This window comes from Odontesthes bonariensis, chromosome 3 (genome assembly GCF_027942865.1).
Source record: "Odontesthes bonariensis isolate fOdoBon6 chromosome 3, fOdoBon6.hap1, whole genome shotgun sequence".
Taxonomy (NCBI): Eukaryota; Metazoa; Chordata; class Actinopteri; order Atheriniformes; family Atherinopsidae; genus Odontesthes; species Odontesthes bonariensis.
Window position 1 is genome coordinate 28295509 of NC_134508.1, and position 23868 is coordinate 28319376.

General features: G+C 37.1%; 1 protein-coding gene across 1 annotated transcript; it reads right to left on the reverse strand.

Moving 5' to 3' along the window:
• Positions 1 to 494: 494 nt before the first annotated feature.
• Positions 495 to 22918, reverse strand: LOC142377369 (dual specificity calcium/calmodulin-dependent 3',5'-cyclic nucleotide phosphodiesterase 1B-like). The gene is made up of 14 exons (XM_075461406.1): positions 22687 to 22918; positions 20573 to 20686; positions 16282 to 16464; positions 15833 to 15899; positions 15579 to 15695; positions 15088 to 15228; positions 12588 to 12688; positions 7806 to 7931; positions 6018 to 6119; positions 5716 to 5836; positions 4030 to 4111; positions 3564 to 3681; positions 2674 to 2810; positions 495 to 2345 (listed from the first exon to the last, which is right to left on the reverse strand). The coding sequence occupies exons 1-14, from the start codon at positions 22737 to 22739 to the stop codon at positions 2248 to 2250; spliced, it is 1560 nt and encodes a 519-aa protein (XP_075317521.1). The 5' UTR covers positions 22740 to 22918; the 3' UTR covers positions 495 to 2247.
• Between the last annotated feature and the right edge of the window lie 950 nt (positions 22919 to 23868).

The window sequence follows — 23868 nt, forward strand, 5'->3', positions numbered from 1 at the left end:
GAGCAACCGCTGACAATTATGAAATCAGTATGACGTCACGTTGAGTGCCCAAAAGAGAATTAACCAGGATTTGACACTCAATTAAAATGTAAAAAAAGAGTTTGTTAGTGGGAAGCCAAGTTAAATTTAGCATTGCAGTACTTTTCTTGGGTTTAATTGAGGCAACCCTAAAAATAAACACTTTAATAATTCAATGTTTTCAGAGCCAAGAGCATAAAAAGACAAATGCATTTTTCATAAACAAGGCGGGATTCGACAAATACATTTTGCAACACTGCAGCAGTTTAAGGTGTATGTGATATCCATACAGAGATATACGGTTGCTTTTTACTTTACTCTCCAGGAGATAATTTTTTTCTCTTGCTATATTCTCTGCTTAATTCATCATGGCCTTGGGTTAACGTGTCTGATTAAGCACGAGTGACACCAAGGAGGTAAACTTGTGGAGTAATACAAAATATACATAGCAATCTTTTACATTTAATTTGGCTTCATGTCAATAAAGCTCTGATGTCTTCTTTTGCATTTCTTCTAAATGTAATGAGCAGGTGAAAATATATACGCACATCACATGTATGGTTTGAGTTGGAGGGTCAAATCCTACATATTTCACTGAAAAGTAAAAGAGCTGTGTCTATTCATTTATAGCCTTAAAGCTGACTCAATCATAGAATTTCCAGTTTTTGTAATTTGATATAGTAAACTGCTTAGATGGCTGTTGTTTTATTTTTGAGGAACTGGGACTGAAACTGTGTCCTCTGGGCAACCCTGGAGCCAATTCTGTTTTTGCTCTACAGCCCCTCCTGCTGGAAGAGTAGAGAATGAAAATATAGTTTACAAGGAACACGTGAATATTAGACTGTGTGCTGTGCATGTTAAAGTCAAAGGAGGGTCTAAGAAAGGAAGCATTGACATCGCATCACAGTGTAGGATGCAGGTTTCTTAATAGAATTAGAGCTTGACCTTTATCATTATGCAAGAGGGCCAAAAGTTGGAGTCATCTTAAATTGTCAAATTAGAGGAAATGATTTTCATCTTGACCACAACAGACAAACGTTCCAGTGCCTCGGAAGCCGTTGGAGAGTTTTAGTGGCATGGTTTCAGTCTATTGTCTCCTTAGAGGGAAGCTTCATTGACAAATCTGAGCAATCACCTTTGTGATGAAACCTTTCTACCCTGATGGAAATGAGCTCTTCTGGGGTGAAAATGATTCCTTCAATCCCTTCACGAGGTGTCACTAAATGGTTTAATGAGAATGAAGTGACATGACATGGACTGTGTTGTTTGGTAGTGCTCTGACCATATTATCAGAAAACTAAATGAGGAGATATATTTACAAAGCATGGAGTTCATTAACAGTACAGTTCCACAGATTTCCAGAATAAATCCCAAGGAGCCTAAAAGCTGGTGTAATAGCATGTTGCTGGTAACTTAATAAGACGATTTAGGCTCTCTTGCAAGTCCCACGACTCCATTAAGCACGGACGCTGGAGAGGATATTTTTTGTTTATATTTATTGTAAATGTATTTTATAAATATAAAATCTGAAAGATTGTTTTAAAAGTTACTAGACTGTAGTTTTGTTCAGCTTTTTTCACTGTAAATCTCACTTTTGGGTTTCTTTCTTTCTTTTGTGAAGAAATAATCTTTAGAGAGAGACTTACAGTAACAAAGTTCTGATGACAATTGCAAACCTGTTCTAAATAACTCAATAACGGGCTTTAAAATATTGAGATCTTTGTTATGGTGATTTATGGAAATGGTGGGCTCTAACTTATGTTCCTTGCTTGAATGTGGATCAAATTATGGAAAAAACACTGAACACGGTACCCTTTCCCTTATGGAGTTCCTGACATAGCTTCAAAGTGAATCACAAAAGACCAATTAATTTATAGTTTTTAAAGTTTAATGAAGGGTTAAATGATTGGTGTGCAGTTTAAACTACAATCACAAAAATGTTCCTGTTGTTGTGTTTCAGTGGCAACTTAAATTAATACCATATACTACACTATATAACATGACCAGCATGTGCACTATGCATTTAAATTACTGTGGTATGCTACTTAAGATAAGACATGAGGACATTTCTGTAATTACACTGCATCTTTCCTTTGGAAGATAATCTGAACCTAAAGTCAAACCCTACCTCCTCCTCGATCCCTCGATCATTAAAACAAAAGGCTTTGTGATTTTCTTACAGAAAGTGAATTACCGTTAACCTTTGGTTAAAATTTGAAGAAGTCCTGTCTACTTTTTTGTATGTGTAGAGGGGTTTTGCAGGGATTCTTCTGACAGCTCTTCTTGCCTGGGTCTGTGTTCCTTTGTAACACTGGAGTCTGAAAATCCTGGAGGACATAGAAGATTGGAAAAGGCATAGGAAAATTTTGTTAAGCTGAAACGAAAACAATATCTGTGACCGTTAATCTCAACATGAGATCACTTGGAAATGAATTTAGATAACAAATCAAATCAATGGGATGTCCCTGCCAACTGAGTCACATATCTTAACAGACTATCCTTTGATATTCTAGTAGACGTTGCCACATTTATAACTTTGACCATGATTTATTGTGAAAATTACATCAGAAAAGTATGATCATTTCTTTAGATTAAATGCTTAAAATCTGTGATTTTACATGGCATATTAATAGCATCAGTCAATAAAGCACATACCATTAGATCCACTCTCTTTCCATTTGAACTTGTTGTCCTCAGTGTGCCGTGTCCAAGTAGAGCGAAAGCTCACCAGCTCAGCTGTGATGTGTGCCAGACTCCACTGCAGACCTCTTGAGCTCTCCTTCCAGAGATTGCTGTTGACAATGGTAACAGAGATTATTGTTGATAACAGCAATCATTTCTGTTTGTACAGATAACCATGTTCTCCTGAGGTTGATTCCCAAGGACTTTAGTGACCCTCTGACTTATTTCCAAGTGCCACTAGTCAAAGACCAATCATAGGTTTCACCTATCAGGTGAAATACCCAGCAGAATGTACCATCAGATCCATCCAAGAATTTGTAAAGCGACACGTTATAATTATCAACTCAAGATCCAGAGATAAGCAAGATGTGCAGCCTATTATATTGTCCCTTCATTTTCACAACAGTAATTTAAGAACGTTAAAACTCATTTGGCTCAGGAATCTATTGAGTTATGTTTGTGTTATAATTGTTTTGGTTGATCTGATTCGCAGCATTTGAGGTAAATCTTTTCGATTTACATTAATGCAGAAGTTTCTTTAATATACACTATGACATGACACAATATGCTTTATGTTTGGGTTTTCTTCACCACAGAATCAGTTCTGTTTATCATGTTCATATCAGTCTTTGATTATGTGCAGCATCTGCCTCAGGTTATATTATTTTTACATTAAAAAACAAACGTTTGATGTTTTAAGACAACAGAAACATGGAGGTTGGTTCTCTAGAAATATTACCTATCTAAAAGAAATTTAAGCGAAAAGTGGAAAATGACAATTATATGGTGGATCTCACCAACTTTTCCAACAGTTGAATAAATGACCCTTAATAAAATAAATAAATGAGTGGGTGGGTGTTTACCTGTGTCTGTTGCAGGGGTCTGGTGGACCTGGGTTCTCTTCCACTAAAGGAATAACAATCTTTTCTGCCATGTCTGTCAGCAGTGAGAATGTTGGATACACAATGAAGTCTATGAAACCTGCAAGATCAAATGTCACTGTATCATCCATAACAGTCTGTGGTATCGTGTGATTATTACCTAGATGTAATAGCAGGAATTTTGGCATACAGTTCCCTTTGAATACTAAAAAAAAAATATCTAATACAGGTCAGTGATTTAAAAAGATGGCAATGTCATGCAATATGCTGTCATGCTGCACTTTAGAGGAAAATTATAATACAGCTGAGTGGCCTGTTGCTCTTTTAAAGAGAAAAAGAGAAGAGCCTCCAAATAAAGTGTGAAAGGTGACTTATTAATACAAAAGTTGTAGTTAGATATTCTTAAGACAAAAACAATTAGTTAAAGAAAAAGGTTTATGAGACGTACCGATCTGAGACTCAGCTACTAGGGTGCTTTGTCGATCACACAGTGGAGAGAAGGGAAGGCCAAGCTCCGCCTCTCTATCACCCTCACAAAGATAGAAACAGCGAGAGAAGATACTTAAAGGGCATCCCACGCAACACCTGAAAATAGCTCTTTAAAGGTTATTTAACTCCAACACATAATTTTAGACTGGATAACCTGTGACTGAGTGGTTTTGCTTTTTTCAAAGGGAAAAACATTGAGGGATTTTTGTTAAAGGGAAAGTTCTCACATCTTAGATTCAAAAAGAGAATAGGGCTGCCTAACGCCTACTCTTTTCCATTTCTTCTTCAAGTCAAGGCAAAAAAAACCCAAAAGAGTGGGAGTAGCTTAGATTTATATTTTCCATGAATCCACTCATTCCAATAGTAACAGTGCTGAATGTGCTGAATTTCTTTCATTTTAAAGGAGTTTTATAAATCTCACTTCAAGTTTAGGATAATGATAAATGAATATGAGGATTCTTCCACTACTATCTTCTTCAGATGATGGGGTTTGTAATTTGTCACTCATTTCACGATGCACAAATTTACAAGTTAGGCCTTTCATGGATATTCAAAAAAGATACAAGCAATGCACATCAACTCTTCAAAGAGACTCTGACCATCAATACTTAATACCTGAGGAGCTATTCATAAGATAAATTATTATATAATATATTATATTATTATTAGATATATATTATTATTGATATTGTTGTTTTTAACAACAACAACAACAACAACTATTATTATTATTAATATTATTATTATTACAAACTATAATAACAACAATAATCTAAAGATTTTCCACTCTTTTCACACTAGTTGAGCTATTTACTACATTGCTGATTGTCTTGTAGGCATCCAGCCTTTTGACTCATCACTCATCTTGTGATAATAACAGGTTCAGCCAGTCAGGCAGAACATGACAGAACAACAAAGAAAACAGAAAACAATAGTTTGCTTTGGCTTTTTCGTCATGTGGCAAACTCAAACTGTTCAAATTTATGCACAAATGAAGGAAATTCAAAGCCACACAAGAAAAAGCTGTCTAAAACTCAGTGCCACTTAGAATTATGTTCAATCTAATCTAAGAACCTGAAGTAACACATACAGCATTGGAAATATCTTAAATAATACTGATCAAAACATGAAAGAGAGCTGTCACATTCAGGTAAGTAGAACATATTCTGAGTTATAGCCTTAAGAAGCAGATAGGACTAGTGTCAGTTCATGAGTAGATCACAGCAAACTCGAAAGTTTAACAACTTCAACTCCACATCAGCAGCAGCAAAGAGCCAGAGATGATGAAAAGTTTTTGAATAGTTTAGAATCTTGGTGCATAGATTTTGTTGTTGTCAATCTTTTGCCCCTTTTTTCTGCAGGACATTTACTAAAGATTTTCAGCTCTATACTAAACACTTGAGAATGAGGGCAAAAAAACCTTCTCATGTATGTCAGGAAAAAATACAGAAAGCATCATTCAAAATAATTGGATTATTCCTCTGTCCAAGATAAATGACCATAAATAGCAGCATGTTAAGGGATAAATTGTTGCACAAGACCCAGATAATGAGCAGAAATCCACATGTAAGAACTTGAACTTGTAGAAGACAAAAAGAAAAAGAACAAATAAAAGTCACAGGCTGAAGTTTATTAAGGTGCTTACCTGCCTGAAAAACTCCTCCATCAGGGCTTTTGTCCAGCGAGAGTGCAGTGCCCAAGGCTTGGATGGATGGCTTATGTCAGCCGTGTGCAGTAACAGAGACAGTGCTTTGGGCTTATCAATCCTGATGCAGAAAGCATAATTCACTTCTGTTCGTACTTTTGTGCCTTCAGACAATTTTAAAAAGCAGTCTGTGCACTCATTTTTCTTTCTGCCCTTTGTGTGCAGAATATTTCAGCTGTTAACATTCATATTATGAGCTCCTGATTATGTAGCACAGTGTGAACAGCAGCACAGTCAATTACCTCTCCTGTTGTTGTACACAGGATTTCATCGCTTTAACTTGGAGTAGGTGGGAGGACATGTCGGTGGCCAACACCATCTCTATAACAAGCGATCGCAGCTCCCTGCAAACAAACACACACATGGATTCAGTTTACTAGCTGCCCTTAAATGATGGGAAGGAACTATAGAAAGTTGGCAGGCAGGAGAAGTCAATGAGGTTGTAACCTTTAGATTTCCTGATGGATTTTCTTGTTTCCATGGTAACACTAGAGAAGCCTATGACAGTATACTGCTGGTGTTTATCTCTGCTGATATCTGCAGAGCTCCTCTGTGAATAACACCGCCACACACTGTGCTCATGATATATGAAGCAACAGGCTTAATAAATACAGAAAGTGTATATACGGTAAATACTTTCTCTTCCAAAGTCCAGTGCTCCCATGGTTTGTTTAGCAAGAATACATCCACTGCTGAATTAGTTTTACATTACAGTTAATATACATCAGCCACAGCTGACTTTAATTTAGCACATTTAATTTAGTAGTTATGATTATGTTGTACCACAGCATGATCATAAAATTTGACAAATTTAGTTGCTGTTGCCATATGAGACTCATTCATTATTCAACTGCTGATGAGTGAATATGAGCAACATGATCCTTTATTGATTCTCACAGGAAGCCAAAGGTCAGGGTAAGCAAAAGGAGAAGCGCACTTAACAACAAGTCATACTGCATATGACACAAAATTACTCTCACGGGTCTTTGTATCCTATCGGTGTCAGCGTCTCATCCCCGATTCCACAAACAAATGAGAGGAAGAAAACCTAGATCAGCTAGTCTGGGTGCCCTAATATGAAAAAATAGTCAAAAGGCCTTGTTTTGCTTAATATGACTGATGCTGTTCTGGTTTGTATGTAGGAGTGGGTTTTAACATAAACCAAAACTAACAAAGCCTTTGTCTTGATCTGAACATATATTTTTATTATTTTATATTTTATTATTATTATATTTTTTGTTTTATTGCACCAACCAGACCAGGCCAAATTCCTTGTGATGTGAAAATTACTTGGCAATAAAATAAATTCTGATTCTGAAAGGATGGATTCTCTGTGTTCACCAATCACTAACAGTTAAAGTCAGTTAGCTAGTCTGTACTATCAGCAGCTCAACTAAAACCACAGAATAGGTTGATTATAACATACAGTTAAATATGACCTATAGGGGTGTCACTCACACTACTGCCCCTAGTACGATTGTTTCTACTTCGGAGCGAATGTTTGTTTTTTTACACGTATTTCCTATAATTTGCCACAAAGTCCTCTGTTTTCTCAAGGAGAGGGAATATATGGGGGTAACTTAACATGCAGATGTTCTCAAGACCACTAAAGGCCACACATTCTTTAAATGTAATTATAGGTTTTTGTTGCTAGCATTACAGATACTGGGCTGACATCACATGGTAATTTGGTCTAATTATAAGGAAGGGTTAGTTTTCCCATTTCGTCAATAAAGGGTTTGTGCCTCGTCTCTGGTGAAAATAGGTGATTTAATTTGGAGGTTTTTTACTATTTATTGATGGGATAATGTACTGTTTGTATTTTAGATAGGAAATAAACCATTCTGAATTAAACTATGTCTTTCTGCTTGAAACTGCTGAATATGGTGCTAGTTTCATTAAACTGAAATTACAAACAGAACCAGTTGAAAAAATGAAATGATGCATTGCCTGCTATAACGTTTAACTATTTCAGATCATCTCTTTTTGTACTTCAGTGTGATGGTATTCTGAACATTTTTTCATCTTACATCCATTCCTCTCGTGTCAAATTAATGAAGATGTTCACTTGGTCGTCCTGTAGCAGGCGAAATGCTGCACTCAAGTGATGACTTTCTTGTACGGATCGATCATTGTAGATCAATGCAAAGTCCGACCTGGAAGACAGTCAGAGAAACAGAGATGAATTAGGGACAGACAAAACATATAGAGATGAGAGGGTTATAAAGTACGGAAGCCCTAAACGGTCATACATACATACATTTTATTCCATCCGTTTTCCCGTGATAATGAGATATTTTCCCTCCGTTTTCTCGTGATTACGAGATATTTTTCCTCCGTCTGTAATGCTATTACAGATAATGTACACATTAGCGTGCGTCATTGGAGGCGCAATCTAACTGAGCCTGATGTCGTCATTAAAGGGGAACTCCGGTATTTTCAACATTAAGCCTCTTTTCTGAGTCGTCTGCAATGTTTTAGAACCCCCCTCACCGCTTTTTTGATCTTTACTACTGTCTCCGGTATTTGCCTAATTTTGATTCATCTCAACCTGCTTCAGAATGGCAAGTACTGTGCATGTCTTAAAAGGTCCGTAAAAGCACCATAAACGTCCGTTTTCAAAATAATCAACTCACCGGAGTGGTTACTGGTGTGCATTGGTAATCCATATCAAATTTCGTTGCGAAAAGTTGCTTCTGTCGTGTTTTATTTGGCAGCTCGTTCATGCTCGCACTATTTTCTTAGCAGTGGCGGAGTAATATCAACGAACATCCAGTACAAAATGTCAAATAAAACACGACATAAGCAACTTTTCGCCACGAAATTTGATATGGATTACCAGTGCACACCAGTAACCACTCCGGTGAGTTGATTATTTTGAAAACGGACGTTTATTGTGCTTTTACGGACCTTTCTAGACATGCGCATGACTTGCCATTCTGAAGCAGGTTGAGAAGAATCAAAATTAGGCAAATACCGGAGACAGCAGTAAACATCAAAAAAGCGGTGAGGGGGGTTCTAAAACATTGCAGACGACTCAGAAAAGAGGCTTAATGTTGAAAATACCGCAGTTCCCCTTTAACTACACAGTTGACCAGCTGTGTTTTGAAACAAAACAAGAACAAATACTTTTCTGATACACTAAAGATGTGCACTATAAGTAGCCTCTCTGATCCACTTTGTTTTACATGACCAGCACCGGAAATCGGTGTACTCTTACCAAATATGATTTGACTGTGAAATAATAAGATTAACATCATATTATATTTGAAAATCTACGGAAGCCTAGAGCGGACGTGGTACGTATAAACTTTTTTCTGATGGTTTTCTCGAGATAACAAGATAATTATGTCGTTATCTCAAGGAAACAATGATCGTTTTCTCGAGATAACGAGTTAATTTATAGATGGTTTTCAAGGCCACTTTTTCTCCCCAGTCCGCCCCTGTTTATATGTGTTTATATGTATTTCTGGCAAAGGTGTACCCATTTTTACCCCCCTTTCATTGAAAACTGAAGTAGCCGGAGACGGCTGGCTCGACTGCAGTTCAATAGGCGTTTACACCTAAGTGATCCTGCTAATATAGTCAACTTCATCAGTGACCAGCTGAGGGGACCAGGTCGTCTCCATGGTTACCGAATGATGCACGAGTCGTGCCGTTATCGTTTTCTCGAGATAACGAGATAAATAACTCGTTATCTCGAGAAAACAATATCGGCATGATCGGTGTGTGTTAAACTTGATTCCATTCTTCAAATGCTTGTCGCACCAGCGGGATTTGCTTTGTGCATTTTCACAAGCAGAATTGTTACACAAACGCTCCACATTCCATGTTTGATTCATAGGCTACTTTATTCAGTTTTCAATGAAAGGGGGGTAAAAATGGGTACACCTTTGCCAGAAATACATATAAACAGATATAAACATGTGCTGAATTTCTTTCATTTTAAAGGAGTTTTATAAATCTCACTTCAAGTTTAGGATAATGATAAATGACTATGAGGATTCTTCCACCACTGTCTTCTTCAGATGATGGGGTTTGTAATTTGTCACTCATTTCACGATGCACAAATTTACAAGTTAGGCCTTTCATGGATATTCAAAAAAGATACAAGCAATGCACATCAACTCTTCAAAGAGACTCTGACCATCAATACTTAATACCTGAGGAGCTATTCATAAGATAAATTATTATATTTATATTATATTATTATTAGATATATATTATTATTGATATTGTTGTTTTTAACAACAACAACTATTATTATTATTATTAATATTATTACAAACTATAATAACAACAATAATCTAAAGATTTTCCACTCTTTTCACACTAGTTGAGCTGTTTACTACATTGCTGATTGTCTTGTAGGCATCCAGCCTTTTGACTCATCACTCATCTTGTGATAATAACAGGTTCAGCCAGTCAGGCAGAACATGACAGAACAACAAAGAAAACAGAAAACAATAGTTTGCTTTGGCTTTTTCGTCATGTGGCAAACTCAAACTGTTCAAATTTATGCACAAATGAAGGAAATTCAAAGCCACACAAGAAAAAGCTGTCTAAAACTCAGTGCCACTGAGAATTATGTTCAATCTAATCTAAGAACCTGAAGTAACACATACAGCATTGGAAATATCTTAAATAATACTGATCAAAACATGAAAGAGAGGTGTCACATTCAGATAAGTAGAAAATATTCTGAGTTATAGCCTTAAGAAGCAGATAGAACTAGTATCAGTTTATGAGTAGATCACAGCAAAATAGAAAGCTCAAACTACTGTTTAACAACTTCAACTCCACATCAGCAGCAGCAAAGAGCCAGAGATGATGAAAGGTTTTTGAATAGTTTAGAATCTTGGTGCATAGATTTTGTTGTTGTCAATCTTTTGCCCCTTTTTTCTGCAGGACATTTACTAAAGATTTTCAGCTCTATACTAAACACTTGAGAATGAGGGCAAAAAAACCTTCTCATGTATATCAGGAAAAAATACAGAAAGCATCATTCAAAAATTTGCTTTGTGCATTTTCACGAGCTGAATTGTTACACAAACGCTCCACATTCCATGTTTGATTCATAGGCTACTTTATTCAGTTTTCAATGAAAGGGGGGTAAAAATGGGTACACCTTTGCCAGAAATACATATAAACACATGTACACTGGGGCGGACTGAGGAGAAAAAGTGGCCTCGAAAACCATCGGTAAATTAACTCGTTATTTTATATCTCGAATTAATTATCTCATTATCACGGGAAAACGGAGGAAAATTATTTCGTTATCACGAGAAAAAGGAGGAAAATTATGTCGTTATCACGAGAAAACGGATGGAATAAAATGTATGTATCTATGGTCGTTTAGGGCTTCCGTAAAAAAAATCAGTTGAATGCAATACATTTGAATACAAAAATAAAATACAAAATGATTTCAAAATGATTTTTTTCATTCCACAACATCACAACATCTCATTACACCGCAAAAACTCAGTCTTATCTCGGTCTCTATGGTAAATAACATACACGACGAGGCTGTAACTTGTGCTCTTTTAGTAGCCGCTCAACTTCATAACCACATACAGGAGTAATCAATCACCGAACACCTGGAGTGTCTCAATCATAAAGAGTCGAGCACCGAGTGCTCGATCAGATACACCACAAGCAGACCAGCAGACACGCAGCACGCAAATGAATTATCTCGTTATCACGAGAAAACGGAGGAAAATTATCTCGTTATCACGAGAAAACGGAGGGGAATAACATGTATGCATGTATGACCGTTTAGGGCTTCCGTAATAAAGTGTGCATGGGCACAAAAGTAATATCTAATACAGGGCTTCTTGCAAGGTAATTAACTGCAAGGTAATTAACTTAGGTCTGAAGCAAGCATTCTGTACCCATTTATCTAAATAATTTTTTACTAAAACGTTTGTGAAAATGACTTCAAATACAACATCCAGATGTGTGTGGCAGTGTTGTGCTCTCTCAGAAGGCAGTTTTAGAAATAGACTAACAGACTAACTAATAGACTATGACATAAATTGCATACATGCCTGTAGACCAAATGCTGAGCTGGCACTCCAGAAAAGGTTGAAACTGATCAAATAATAACAAATTATTTTTCAATCTTTCAATCTTCTATTCAATCTATCTATTTTACACAATTTTGTAATATTTCTGTGGATGGGGTTTGTATACACATTAATCAATCATAATTCACCAAGTGGAAGGGAACCATTTTAAGAAAATTATTCAAAAATCCTGTTTGGCAAAATATTGAGTTTGAGGGATAAAAGACCACAGTATAAAGTTTATTACTGATACTTTTCTTCTTTGTTAGAATGTACCACACTTGAACAAAATCAAAGGCAACCAAACCTCAGTAAGTGCTCTTTGTAGAAACACAACAGTGGCTACTCATCTAAACCCTTTAGAAGGTGCGATGGTGTTGTTCAGAAGATGGATTACTACTTTAAGATAGATGCTGTTTCTAAGACATGTTCTTTAAAGGCAGACAGGCATTCTTTGTGTTTTTTTCCCTAAAATAAAGTTTGATGATGATGATGGGTGCCAAGAGACTGTGTTGGAAAAATCTAAAAATACTGTGTTCCCTCCAAGAAGACATATTTGCTTTAGAGCGCTTTTGCCCTCTTCCCAAAGCTGCATAAAGGCCTATAACAAACTTTTCCTATCTTTTTTTACATTCTCTCATATCCGTTACTATGGCTCAGTTTCACAACAGGATGTGGCATTTATTAGCAGGTACTTGGTACACATAAAACAGGGTCAATATAGCATGTTTAAAAAATAAAGCTTACTTTGTGTGGATGTGAAAGTTATTTGTGGTTCCCGTGTGTTCGTAGTCGTGAATGGCTGCAGCAAATAGTGATGCCATCACCTCAAGCTCTGTTAACCAATGCTTGATAGAAATGAAAGACAAAAGAAATGCATTAAAACATAGGTGTGTCAGCAGCATACATGCTCTAAATCATGTAAAAATCAAATAATGTTAGTATTGATACATGTTAATAGTATTTTGAATGAAGGAAGTAAAAACTTGTAACAATAATTAATCAAGCTGTTTCCGCATATGAGCACTAGACTGAAATACACAGGAAGCAACACATGATATGGAATGCTCGTTGTGGAAATTTCCTTCAAATTGAGGATCTTGGTAGGGGATTCCCAATTAATTGTAACTATGACTATTCTTATGCTGAAATATCTGCACACATGTGTTGTATGAATTAATAATTGGACAGCTATTTAGGTAAACAGAAAACAACCATGAGGAAAAAAACATATCAACACAGGCTCACTGTGAATTCTCTGGAAAATCACTAGTTTAATTCATACCTGACATCTATCAAACACTTTCTGGAAGTTATACTAGAGCCTGCTAAGTTAAATCTGCAAAATGTCTGTCTGCTACTCATGTTTATGAAGGCGACATTTCCAGCAATTCATTTTTCTTCGGTCATTATCTCAAGAACAGGACTTGATTATTCTTGATATATCTCGTCGTGGGGAAATGAGCTTTGGTTTCTGAGGATGATAATAAGGTGATTATGGTGAGCTCGAAAATACGTGGTTCCTGGTTTTAATTTATCGTTCATGAAATTACTGCTGACATGAATGTTAGGGAGAATCTAAAACATCAAGTGAAGGCATGCATATTTAACTCTGTCTGATACACTGAGTTTAGTAAATATCTTTTCTTTAGTAAAGACAGTGGCATCTGTGGGCATAGATAAGAGTTTAACCAATTCTACTATGCTTCAGCACAACATGTGTCCATTTTGCATCGCATGCTAAGAAATGATAAAATTGCACCATATTCTCGGCTCCAAATTTGCAAAATGTAACATGCAAATATTTTGTATTATGTAAAAGAAGAGCCAGAGAGCTAAGTTCTAACTCAGTAACACCCAGTAATGTTCAAGCCCTTCTCTCTTTTCTACCTTGTTTTCATTCATAGTTTGTTAGGGTTCAGGCATTTAGAACGCATGGTTAGATTTAGATTTCAATACATACATGATTACAGATTGGTATAATGGTGTGTAAACACTGCCCTATACAAAACAGAAAATAATGTAAAATGTTACCATCTCACAATTTCTGTGCCTTTATTGTGATATCACTCTATGTTTAAGTTGTGGACAATCACGTTACCCTTTTTCTTTTTTCTTTTTGTTGAACTCTGTGTTTTAACGCGCCATACAATTATAAGAAATTTTCAGGGTTGCAATATGTTTAAACGTCTTCAAAGACATTCACCCAAGAAAAAAATAAGCAATACTTCTGCTGTGTGTAAAAACTGTAAATAGCATCAGCCATAACATTATGATCACTGACAGGTGGTCGAATCCAACGTTCTGCTGGGAAAACCTGGTTCCTGGGACCCACATAGATTTCACTTGGACTCCTACAATAACATTTGTGCAGACTAATCACCCCCCATAGCCGTACAGTATGGCAACACCACTCCCCTAACAAGCAGCTTTCCGCAGAGAAACAGCACTGAGCCTTGCATGTTAAAGAGCCCAATACACAAAGACCCTCCCCCACAATCCACAGGGCCCAAAGGGTCCTTTGGTAAGGTACAAGACACTCCAGGACACCTTCAGATGTTCTTTGACCACACCTTGACTGGTCAGAGCTCTTTTGGCAGAACAAGGGGAGCACACTCTACATTAGGCAGGTGGTCATGATGTTACGGCTGATCAGTGTATGTTTACAGTTCCTATGTAGGGACCTCCTGACCCAGGATGAACCTTCCAGATCCCTCAGGTCATCTGGATCCGGTCTTCTATCAGTTCCCAGAGTCAGAACCAGACATGGAGAAGCTGCATTTAGCTTCTATGCTCCACATGTCTGGAACAAACTCCCAGAAAGCCTCAGATCAGCTGAAACACTCAGTGTATTTAAGTCCCGGTTGAAGACACACCTATTTTCTGCTGCATTTGAATAAAGCTCCAAATCTGAAGTTTGAGTTTCAAAACTTAATCATATTTTAACTACTGATTTTATCTGATTTTATCTATTGTTCTTATTTATTTCTTTTTTTGTTTAAAATTTAAATCATGCTTTTTATTTCTACTGTTTTAATGTATCTGTAAAGCACTTTGAATCGCCTTGTAGTTGAATTGTGCTATACAAATAAACTTGCCTTGCCTATGGAAGGGCTAAAACAAAGCTATTTGTCTATGCATTTTTACAGGCTTCCTGTAGAAAGAGAAGATGGGGAGTTTATCCTCCAGAAGTTAAGGTGAAAAATAAGGTGAGATAAATGATCAGTAAGAAATGTGTCAGTTATACCACAAGTCCTGAGCGCAGCAACAGGCAGTGCAGTGTCTGTGTCACATCAGCAGCATGGACATGGTTGTGATAGGGGTTGTTGTGTTTGCAGTATCCTCTCTCCAGTGCAGAGAGAAATTCTGTCAGGCATGAGATGGGGATCTAAAAAAAAGCACTGCATAATCAGTAAAGTCTGTGTCAACACTGAAAGCTTAAACAACCTGAACAGAGTAACAAGGTTAAGATTCACTGTGAAATGATGCATGCAATTTGCACATATTTTTTCTGGCAACACTTATCCCTTGAAAGACCATCAAGTGGAAACAACCAGTATGTCTGATTGTATCTACAAATTCCAACGTATATTTCCCACAAACACAGTCTACAAAAAGATTGATGATTATATTACTGAGAGATGTCCAATTCAAAACACTGGCATTCTTGCAGGGTAGAAACAAATGAGGGTGAACCACATTTTGTATAATATAATAGAAAATCCAATGTTACAAGACCTTAAAACGTCTGTTCAGTTCATATCTGGAGATCAGCTCAAAGAAGAGAGTTTGCAGTGCATGATCAGAGCTCGCTGAGTTCAGAGCAAACACATCAAAACTCCAGCGGTCAACATCCTGAGGAGAAAAAGAGTAAAGTGGCAGCTATACTGAAGCATACTGGTGCTATCTATGTACACGATCCCTTTTGAGATGTCAGATTTATTGAACAAACATACGACACACTGTGAGATTTATGATTTGTGGAGACTTACCCTCAGGCAGTTTACGACTGCTGTAGGTTGGTCTGGCATGGTTGCTGTGTAGGCCCTTTTGAACATCCTGGAATAATGCAATGTTTATGCTGAGGTCAGCTATAGTTCAGATGTTGACACTGTGCAGTAAACTTGACTCAGGAGCTGTTTACACAGATCCTCTAAAGTGTCTGTCTGCTTTGGAATGAAGTTTTAAAGTAACAAGGAGGCTAATGTGTTTTCTATGGTTAGTAACAACACTGTATGAGCTTATATTATAATTATCGCATCTCAAAAGAAATCAGTCATTGGCAAAGGGAGTTTTATTGTGTGCAACATTTGTCTCCTTTTGAGTCATAGATTAGGCATTGGTTGAATTGTTGTTTCTGTTGCTTCCTACAGCAGCTCACTTCAACATCCTGTTGTGTTGCTTTTAAATATAACTATCATAAACACATTCACTTTTATACCTCTCCACAAATATTCCAGCTTGCACTGCATGCACAATGCTGCGAAACTTGGGTTTCTCATCTGAGCGACGTACAGGTCGTTGAATCCTCTGAGTGAAGGTGGATGCCAGCCAGTCAGTGACCTCTGATGGCACCCCGTCTGACTGCAGCTGCTGAAGATCATCTTCTGTCTCCAGACACTGCCTGTGAGAGACATTGACTGTTAGAAAGTATGAAGACACAGAAACTAAAATTGAGAGCAGAATGATTGGCTTTTAATCTCCACTGAAATGAATGTTTTAAACTTTTTTAACATGTCCATAAGATGAGTATTTTAGATATTTCCTTAGGTCTCCCTTGCCTATTTGATGCATATTCAGTTTAACTTTGTAAAGGGCCTGATCTTCACTGTTCAATCTTATTGTATTGTACATCTTGTGCTACTGTTCTGTATTGGGGCTGCACAATGGAGGGGTGAGTATGGTCACCTCATTGTAGAGGGTTCCTGGTTTGAATCCCGACTTGGGTCCTTTTGCATGTTCTCCCCGTGTATGTCTGGGCTCTCACCGGGTAACTTGTCTTCCTCCCACAGTCCAAAAATGTATATGTTAGGTTAATTGGTGATTCTCAAATTGACGCTAGGAGTGAGTTTGAGCGTGCATGGTTGTTTGTCTTGTTTGTCTCTGTGTGGCCCTGTGATGGACAGGCAACCGGTCCAGGGTGTTCCCCGCCTCTCACCCAATGGCAGCTGGGAAAAGCTCCAGGCCTCCACAACACTAAATTGGATTAATCAGTTATAAAAAATCAATGGATAGCAAAAGCTAGCGTCACCTATTCAGTGAATGAGGAAGAGGAGGTAGTGTTATTTCCTGAGAAGTTCTAGAAGCATGTGCAATGTACAGTTTGGAGGTACACAGATGAGCCTTTAAAAGATTTACAACTTGCGGACTAGGACTTTAAATAAATATAAATTTATTACAACTGGGATCATTAGCATTCACATCTTCTTCCATCATCTTTAGTAACTTCTTCCATGGAAAGTAAGTCTGAGCCTCTCAGAATGACAAGAAACATCCCAGGGACCATTTTTTTCCCCCCTTCAGAGGGGTACTATTATTCATTCACTATTTTACTGATGACACCAAAACTTCTCCTACGTGCTCTAAGTTATGGTCAAATTCTCTCTGGACATTTCTCTGTCTTATCAGCGTGGTCTTATGTGGCCTACTCAGTGATGGAGGAGAAATTAGCCCCCATCTAAAGTCTGTGTCAATCTTTAAGTCTTGTTTCCAATTTAAGATAATTACCTCTTGACCCTGCATAGTTTCAATATACCTAATGTAAGTTACACTGAAACACTGAAACATGAACTGTGTGTAAAAGATGAATGTGGCCACTTTTGATGTCAGAAAAGTGAAGTCAAGTGCCTCAAAATGCAATGCAGTTGACAGCCAAAACAGACTTGATCTAAAAGAGTCCTATAAAAAAAGTCAGCACGTTTTGTCTGGAAGTTATTTGTATGTCTATAGCCGTATATAGTCCATTTGAAAATAATTTCATTATCCGGTACACATTAGGATTAAAAGGAATCAAGTTTAAAATTTACTCTCCAGGTCTACAAACTGCCAAGCAAGATGACAAAGAAATTTAAAAATAAACAAATGCTGAAGCCAAGGCTTCAAAATGGTCCACAAGCCAGTGAGCAATGTAACATGACTGGGTCCTTTTCTGATGCACAGTTTCCAATACACAGCACAAGGGTTAGGGTTAGGGTTAATATCCTTTGTACAATCACATGTGAGAGTTTGTAGATGAACACTAGACTATGAATGCTGGAGTTATGGTTAGTATGAAATTTAGTCTATGCTTTGGACAAAATCATTAAAACATGTATATAATGTCATGTATTGATTAAACAATGGCATAAACTAAAATAAATGGCACAAAAAAAAGACTTTCAGGCAAAGAGGATAACATTCATCAGGCATGGACTGGGATATGTTATGCATAAAGTTAACAGTCAGTTCTTAAAATAAATGTGTTGGAAGCCGGAAAATAGGTAATGTAAATACCTAAAAAATGATGAGGACCAAATTGTGATGGCTTAATAGCTGGGTCTAAGCATCTTTTGACTTTTGCATCTTCAGGGTTTTCCTGATAAGTGGTGGTTAGTAGTGACTGCGACAGGGTTATAAGCACCTACGACTAACTGATGTGGATGGGAGGCAAAGGTTTACTCAGGTGCTTTGATGCCATGAAAATCATGTTTGCATAGAAAAAGTGTCAGAACACACTGCATTGATGCATATAAGGCCACATAGTTGCAGAAATGTCAGAATGATGACCGAGATGTGAGTGACATAACTGATTCATAGAAGAACTTGGCTGACCAGGAGAAACTCATCCATGCATTCATCTCCAGTAGACTTGATTACTGTAATGCTCTTTTAACTGGACTTCCCAAAAAGAGCATTAAACATCTGCAGCTCATCCAGAACGCTGCTGCTAGAGTTTTAACCAGGACTAAGAGATCTGAACACATCACACCAGTTTTGAAATCTTTACACTGGCTTCCAGTCAGTCACAGAATGGATTTTAAAAGCCTGCTGATGGTTTACAAATCCCCGAACAGTTTAGGCCCAAAATACATCTGTGATATGTTCAGAGAATATAAACCCAGCAGAACTCTTAGATCCAAGGACTCAGGTCAGCCGGTACAGTCCAGAGTCCAGACTAAACACGGAGAAGCAGCATTTAGCTGTTATGCTGCAAACAAGTGGAACAAACTGCCAGTGGAGATTAAACTTTCACCAAATGGAGACATTTTTAAATCCAGGTTAAAAACATTTCTTTTCTCATGTGTCTATGCATGAAATTTGCACGCTATCTTTTAACTTATCTAGACTGTTGCTTGTTTTTAAATTCATTTAAATTGTTTTATTTGTTTCTCTTTATATTCTTTTATGCATTTTTAATGCTTCTTCCACTCCCTGCTGTAATGCTTTTATTTTATGTGAAGTACTTTGAATTGTTTGTACATGAAATGTGCTATATAAATAAATTTGATTAGATTTGATTTGATAAAGGCTGATAAATCACATTTTCTTTTACATCATACAGCAGTGTGACACTATAGGTTATGGTTCTGCTGGCAAAACTTGGTTCCTTGCATTTATGTGGACATTACTTTGACCGCCAATCTAAACATTGTTGCAAAGCTACCTCTTCACAGCAACAATGTCATAACAGTAGTCTCCTTCAGCAGGATAAAAAAAACCTTCCGTACAGACAAAGGTTGTAAGGTTCTAAATTTTAAAGATCCTCAAATATCATTCCAATCAAGCATCGGTGGGATGTGCTGGAAAAAGAAATGGGTTTCATTGAGACACCAAATCCCAATTTACAGCACATCAAATATCTGCTGCTAAGGCCTTGGAGCCTGCAATAGGTTCTGAGGTCAATGTCTTTATTGTTCAGAGCTGGTTTTGCAGCGCAAGGGAGTGCTGCACTATATTTGTCAGGTGGTTTTTAGTGTTGCAGCTGATCAGTGTTTTAAAGTTGAACAAAGCCAGGCTTATTGTTACCCCCTTTTTCTGGTCATATACAATCTGTTGTCAATAATGTAATTACTGAAACATAGTTAGAGAAAGAAACACATCTTTTCTGCTTATTGAGTCATTGCCTAAATGAGTATTTCTTAATATGTCTCACTGCACCTTTGAGGAAGTTGCAAAATTCTCTGTGGTCAGAGTGCAGACTAGTCTGTGAACTGAGTACATCGTTGTTACTCAAACAGATAAGAAAGGGAGGTTCAAAGAGACGGTTTTCTTGAATACATTAAACTTTAATGTACCATAGATGAATATTCTGTTACTGTTGCATTGCATGAAAGTTCATGAAATAACCGATATGTTTTATAACCATTTAGTTACATTGAGCAGCTGATTATCAGGACAAAAGATAAGAAGCTATGTAATTTAGTAGATCAAAAGTCTACTGTATGACTGAAGTCGGCAATTCTATTAATTTTTAGGAAACATACTGCTGTGTGTCACCTCAGCTTTCTGACTGCACGGTAGACAGAGAGAGTCCACCTGTTTCTAATTTTTCTCATGTTTTAATTTTAGTATCTATCGATAACAATAGCATATATTTCATAGTGAATAAATAAATTATCATCGAAATAATTGTGTTTGTTTATTTGCTGAAAACAAAGTGTTATTCTTATTAGAATCTTCTTTAACGACGTGAGAACGTGAATTTTCACATATTGGCCGTAGTTTTTAAAAAGGCTCTTGTGTTATTGTTTTACCTCGTGCCATCAAGGTACACTGCCTCTAGTAATGATGCTGTGAAATCCAGATTCTTTTTGATTTCCTCAAAATCGACATCTTTCTCCTCCAGCTGCTTCAGCATGCTCCTGAGCCTGATAAACAAAACCATTGTTAGGGGTGTGATGCTAACCAAAATGACACTGACTTTATCATCACCAACAGGCAAAACAGTTAGAGGTTACGGCAGTTCAGAATCAACTTTATGGATCAAATCACAAAAACAAAAGAATGACGTTTATATTTAGAGAAGGAAAGAAATGATCAACTTTGTGAGATTTAACGATTTCTGTTTTATTTTCTGCTACTTTGTAAACCCTTGTAAAGCACAGGGTTTTATGAATTGGCAGCACTTGTCTTTGACAGTAAACGAAATGCAACCCAAGAGGTTCTTGATCAAAAGAGAAATCCTTTCAAACAGAATTTGATCATTTGGAAGTGATTTAAATACAAACTGCTCAAAGCTGGGGTTGAAAAAGCACCATTGTTCTTCCCATGTTAAAGGTCTTACATAACTGACATTAAGTCAAAATACACTCAATGAAAAAAGGATGTTTTTGAGTTCTGGGAACATGCTGCTCATTCTTGGTTTTGAAATTTTTAATCACATTATGATAGAAAACTTGTTGATTTTATTTTTGATTTTAGTCCAACTGTGTAAGCACTTTGAGATTTTGCTATGAAAAGTGCGGTACAAATTAAATTGATTATTATTATTATTATTATTATTATTATTATTATTATTAAAACGGCTGGAAACATGTTGATCTCCCGTAGTGTAATATGAAGCAAACGCTTGAGGTCCATGTCATGTATAGTGTAACCCACCTCCTGTGTGTCCATGTAATCACAATCAGGAATTAATCCAAAAGTTTTCCTGCTTAAAAGACCTGCGATGAATAATCGCTCAACTTCAACTGGGTATCATTTTTGTGTTTGTCTGAAACCCGAAAATACTTGATGTAATCGTATATTTGTGTCACGGATGATTTTTCAAAAACATTTTGAGTGAGCTGCCCATATGGTGTTTAAACTGCACAAGGCCACGTTGTGGAGACAACTGCTGGCGATGAGATGCTCACAGCTTTTCAAGTGTTTATCACGCTGGCAAGGGCTTTCAAAAGCTGTTGAGTCATAAAAATAGCATGCATCAGAATGTCACCGCTCATTTTCAACTTCAAGTAATCTTTCATGATAACACAGTCTTTTTTGTTTCAACTGTTTGCAGTTAAAGAGCCTCTGACAGGACAGTTACAGGAAAATACCCGTCAAGTGTGCCAGTGAAACTCTGTTTATAGAGAAAGATGACAAATCCTTCTTTGGCTCAGACTTTGTTGAATCTCCATACTACACAGTGTCATTTTCACCAAGTTTGTATCAGCATAACACTGAAAACGATTGAATGGCATCTGCTTTGTCAGCACAATTTTGTTTACTCAATTTCTTTAAACTAAATCAAGGAAAAAAACAGAAAGAGAAAGACTTGACTTTACATTTTGTCAAAACACATTTAAAGACAAAAATATTATGAACTGTAGTTTGTCCAAATGTGACAATCACAGTTTTATAGTAGATATTGATTAAAACCTGGCATAAAAAACCCAAAAAAGACTTAAGCTCTGACCCCTGCAGACAACAGTACAGAAGTATGTTAATCAAAACAAAACCACATGATCCACCACCTCTGCAGCACATTTCCCTCCCACAGTAAAAGCATGAGCCAGGCAAGTGTTTGCATGAACACCTAAGTATAGTAACAAGTCTTTGCTGTCATGTAACTAAATTGAAATTTAATTTAAAAAAGACAAAAAATCCACTGCAAAGATCTTGGGAACTTTTTGCTGTTGTTGGTGCTTCTCATTTTTTTCTTTGTGGTGATCGATATCTGCTGGAACCATCGACACTGGGGTGTATTTTTGAGTCACACATTTTCACCTCTGCTAAACAAGAAAGCCAACTACACAGAAATGCAACCTTTTTTCAAAGAACAAAAACGTAGCATGTCTGATAAAATCCTTCGGTCTCATGTATGCATTCACATAGAGATGTAAAGCGTAACAAACTAAATTTACTCTGCATTAAACCCATGTCTTACCTAGAGATGGGTATCTGCAGTTTTTTCTTGCGGATTCGCACCAGTTCAGCCATTCCACATTCGAACTGTGCTCTAATAGACCCCAGAGTTCAGAAAAAAAAAATTCAAACAAACAAGCAAGAAAAAAAAAACAATAGGGTTATGAAAAGGAAAATTATCACTGAGAAGTAGTGAGCTGAAAAAGTTCTCCAAACCACCAACGCAAACTTTATGTGTCCTGAGACGGTTTCAACAGCTCTCCCACCCACTTCTAAGGGGACCTACTCCACTTTTCTCTGATTGGTTAGACAGACCCAAACTGTGTCAGGGTGGGCACATGTGTCTGTCTGTGTGTGCGTGTGTAGAAGAAAGAGAGAGAGAGCTGCTGTGTTTGTCAGTGAGTGAGTGTTTGTGTATATGTGTACACTCGTTGTGCGAAGTGTGAGAGAGTTGACCGCACTCGCTGATGAAGTGATGACTGCAAGGCTTTCAAACCATGTGTACCCAAATCCCAAATGAGAATTTTCCACTGCAGCCGCAAATCAGGGAACTACACTGAAAGACTTTCACTGAAACCCACCACAGTTACCCAAAACCATAGTACATAAACAAAACTTCTCCAAGAAAACCATCCACAACAGACTGATAGTTTAACTGTTTAACTGTGCACAGAAAATATCATGACTGCCCACAGAACTCATAGGGGGATAATAATATTGTTAATGTGTCAAACCTCCTTAACTTTAATCAGCTCAGAGTTTAAAAAAATCATTCAAATCATACTTAATGTTAACCTCAATACCACCTGAATAAATGTCAGCTCAGTGTTGAGAGCACGAAAAAAAAGTATGTCTGAATAAAAAAGGGCATTCTTCTGTCCTTTGAGGCTCCTTAAAAGGACATCACACAATCATAGAAGATCAGTGGAGACAGCAAAAGTTGTTCCTGAACACTTTTACAGCTCAAGGTCCTAAATCTATTACTAGTCTTTATTTATAGTATTGTGAGAGCTGTGCAACAACGTAGCTTGGGAAAACCCCTGCCTGCTGTCCGTTTCCCTCCTTGCCTGCTGGGTCAGACTGACTCTCATGCTCCCATGCTCTTTGACATGGTACAACATATTGTAAAAATGAAGAGAAGTAATATGAAGACATATGATTCTCCGTCTCCTGTGTCACTTTTAGCGATAAAGAAATTTCTTCT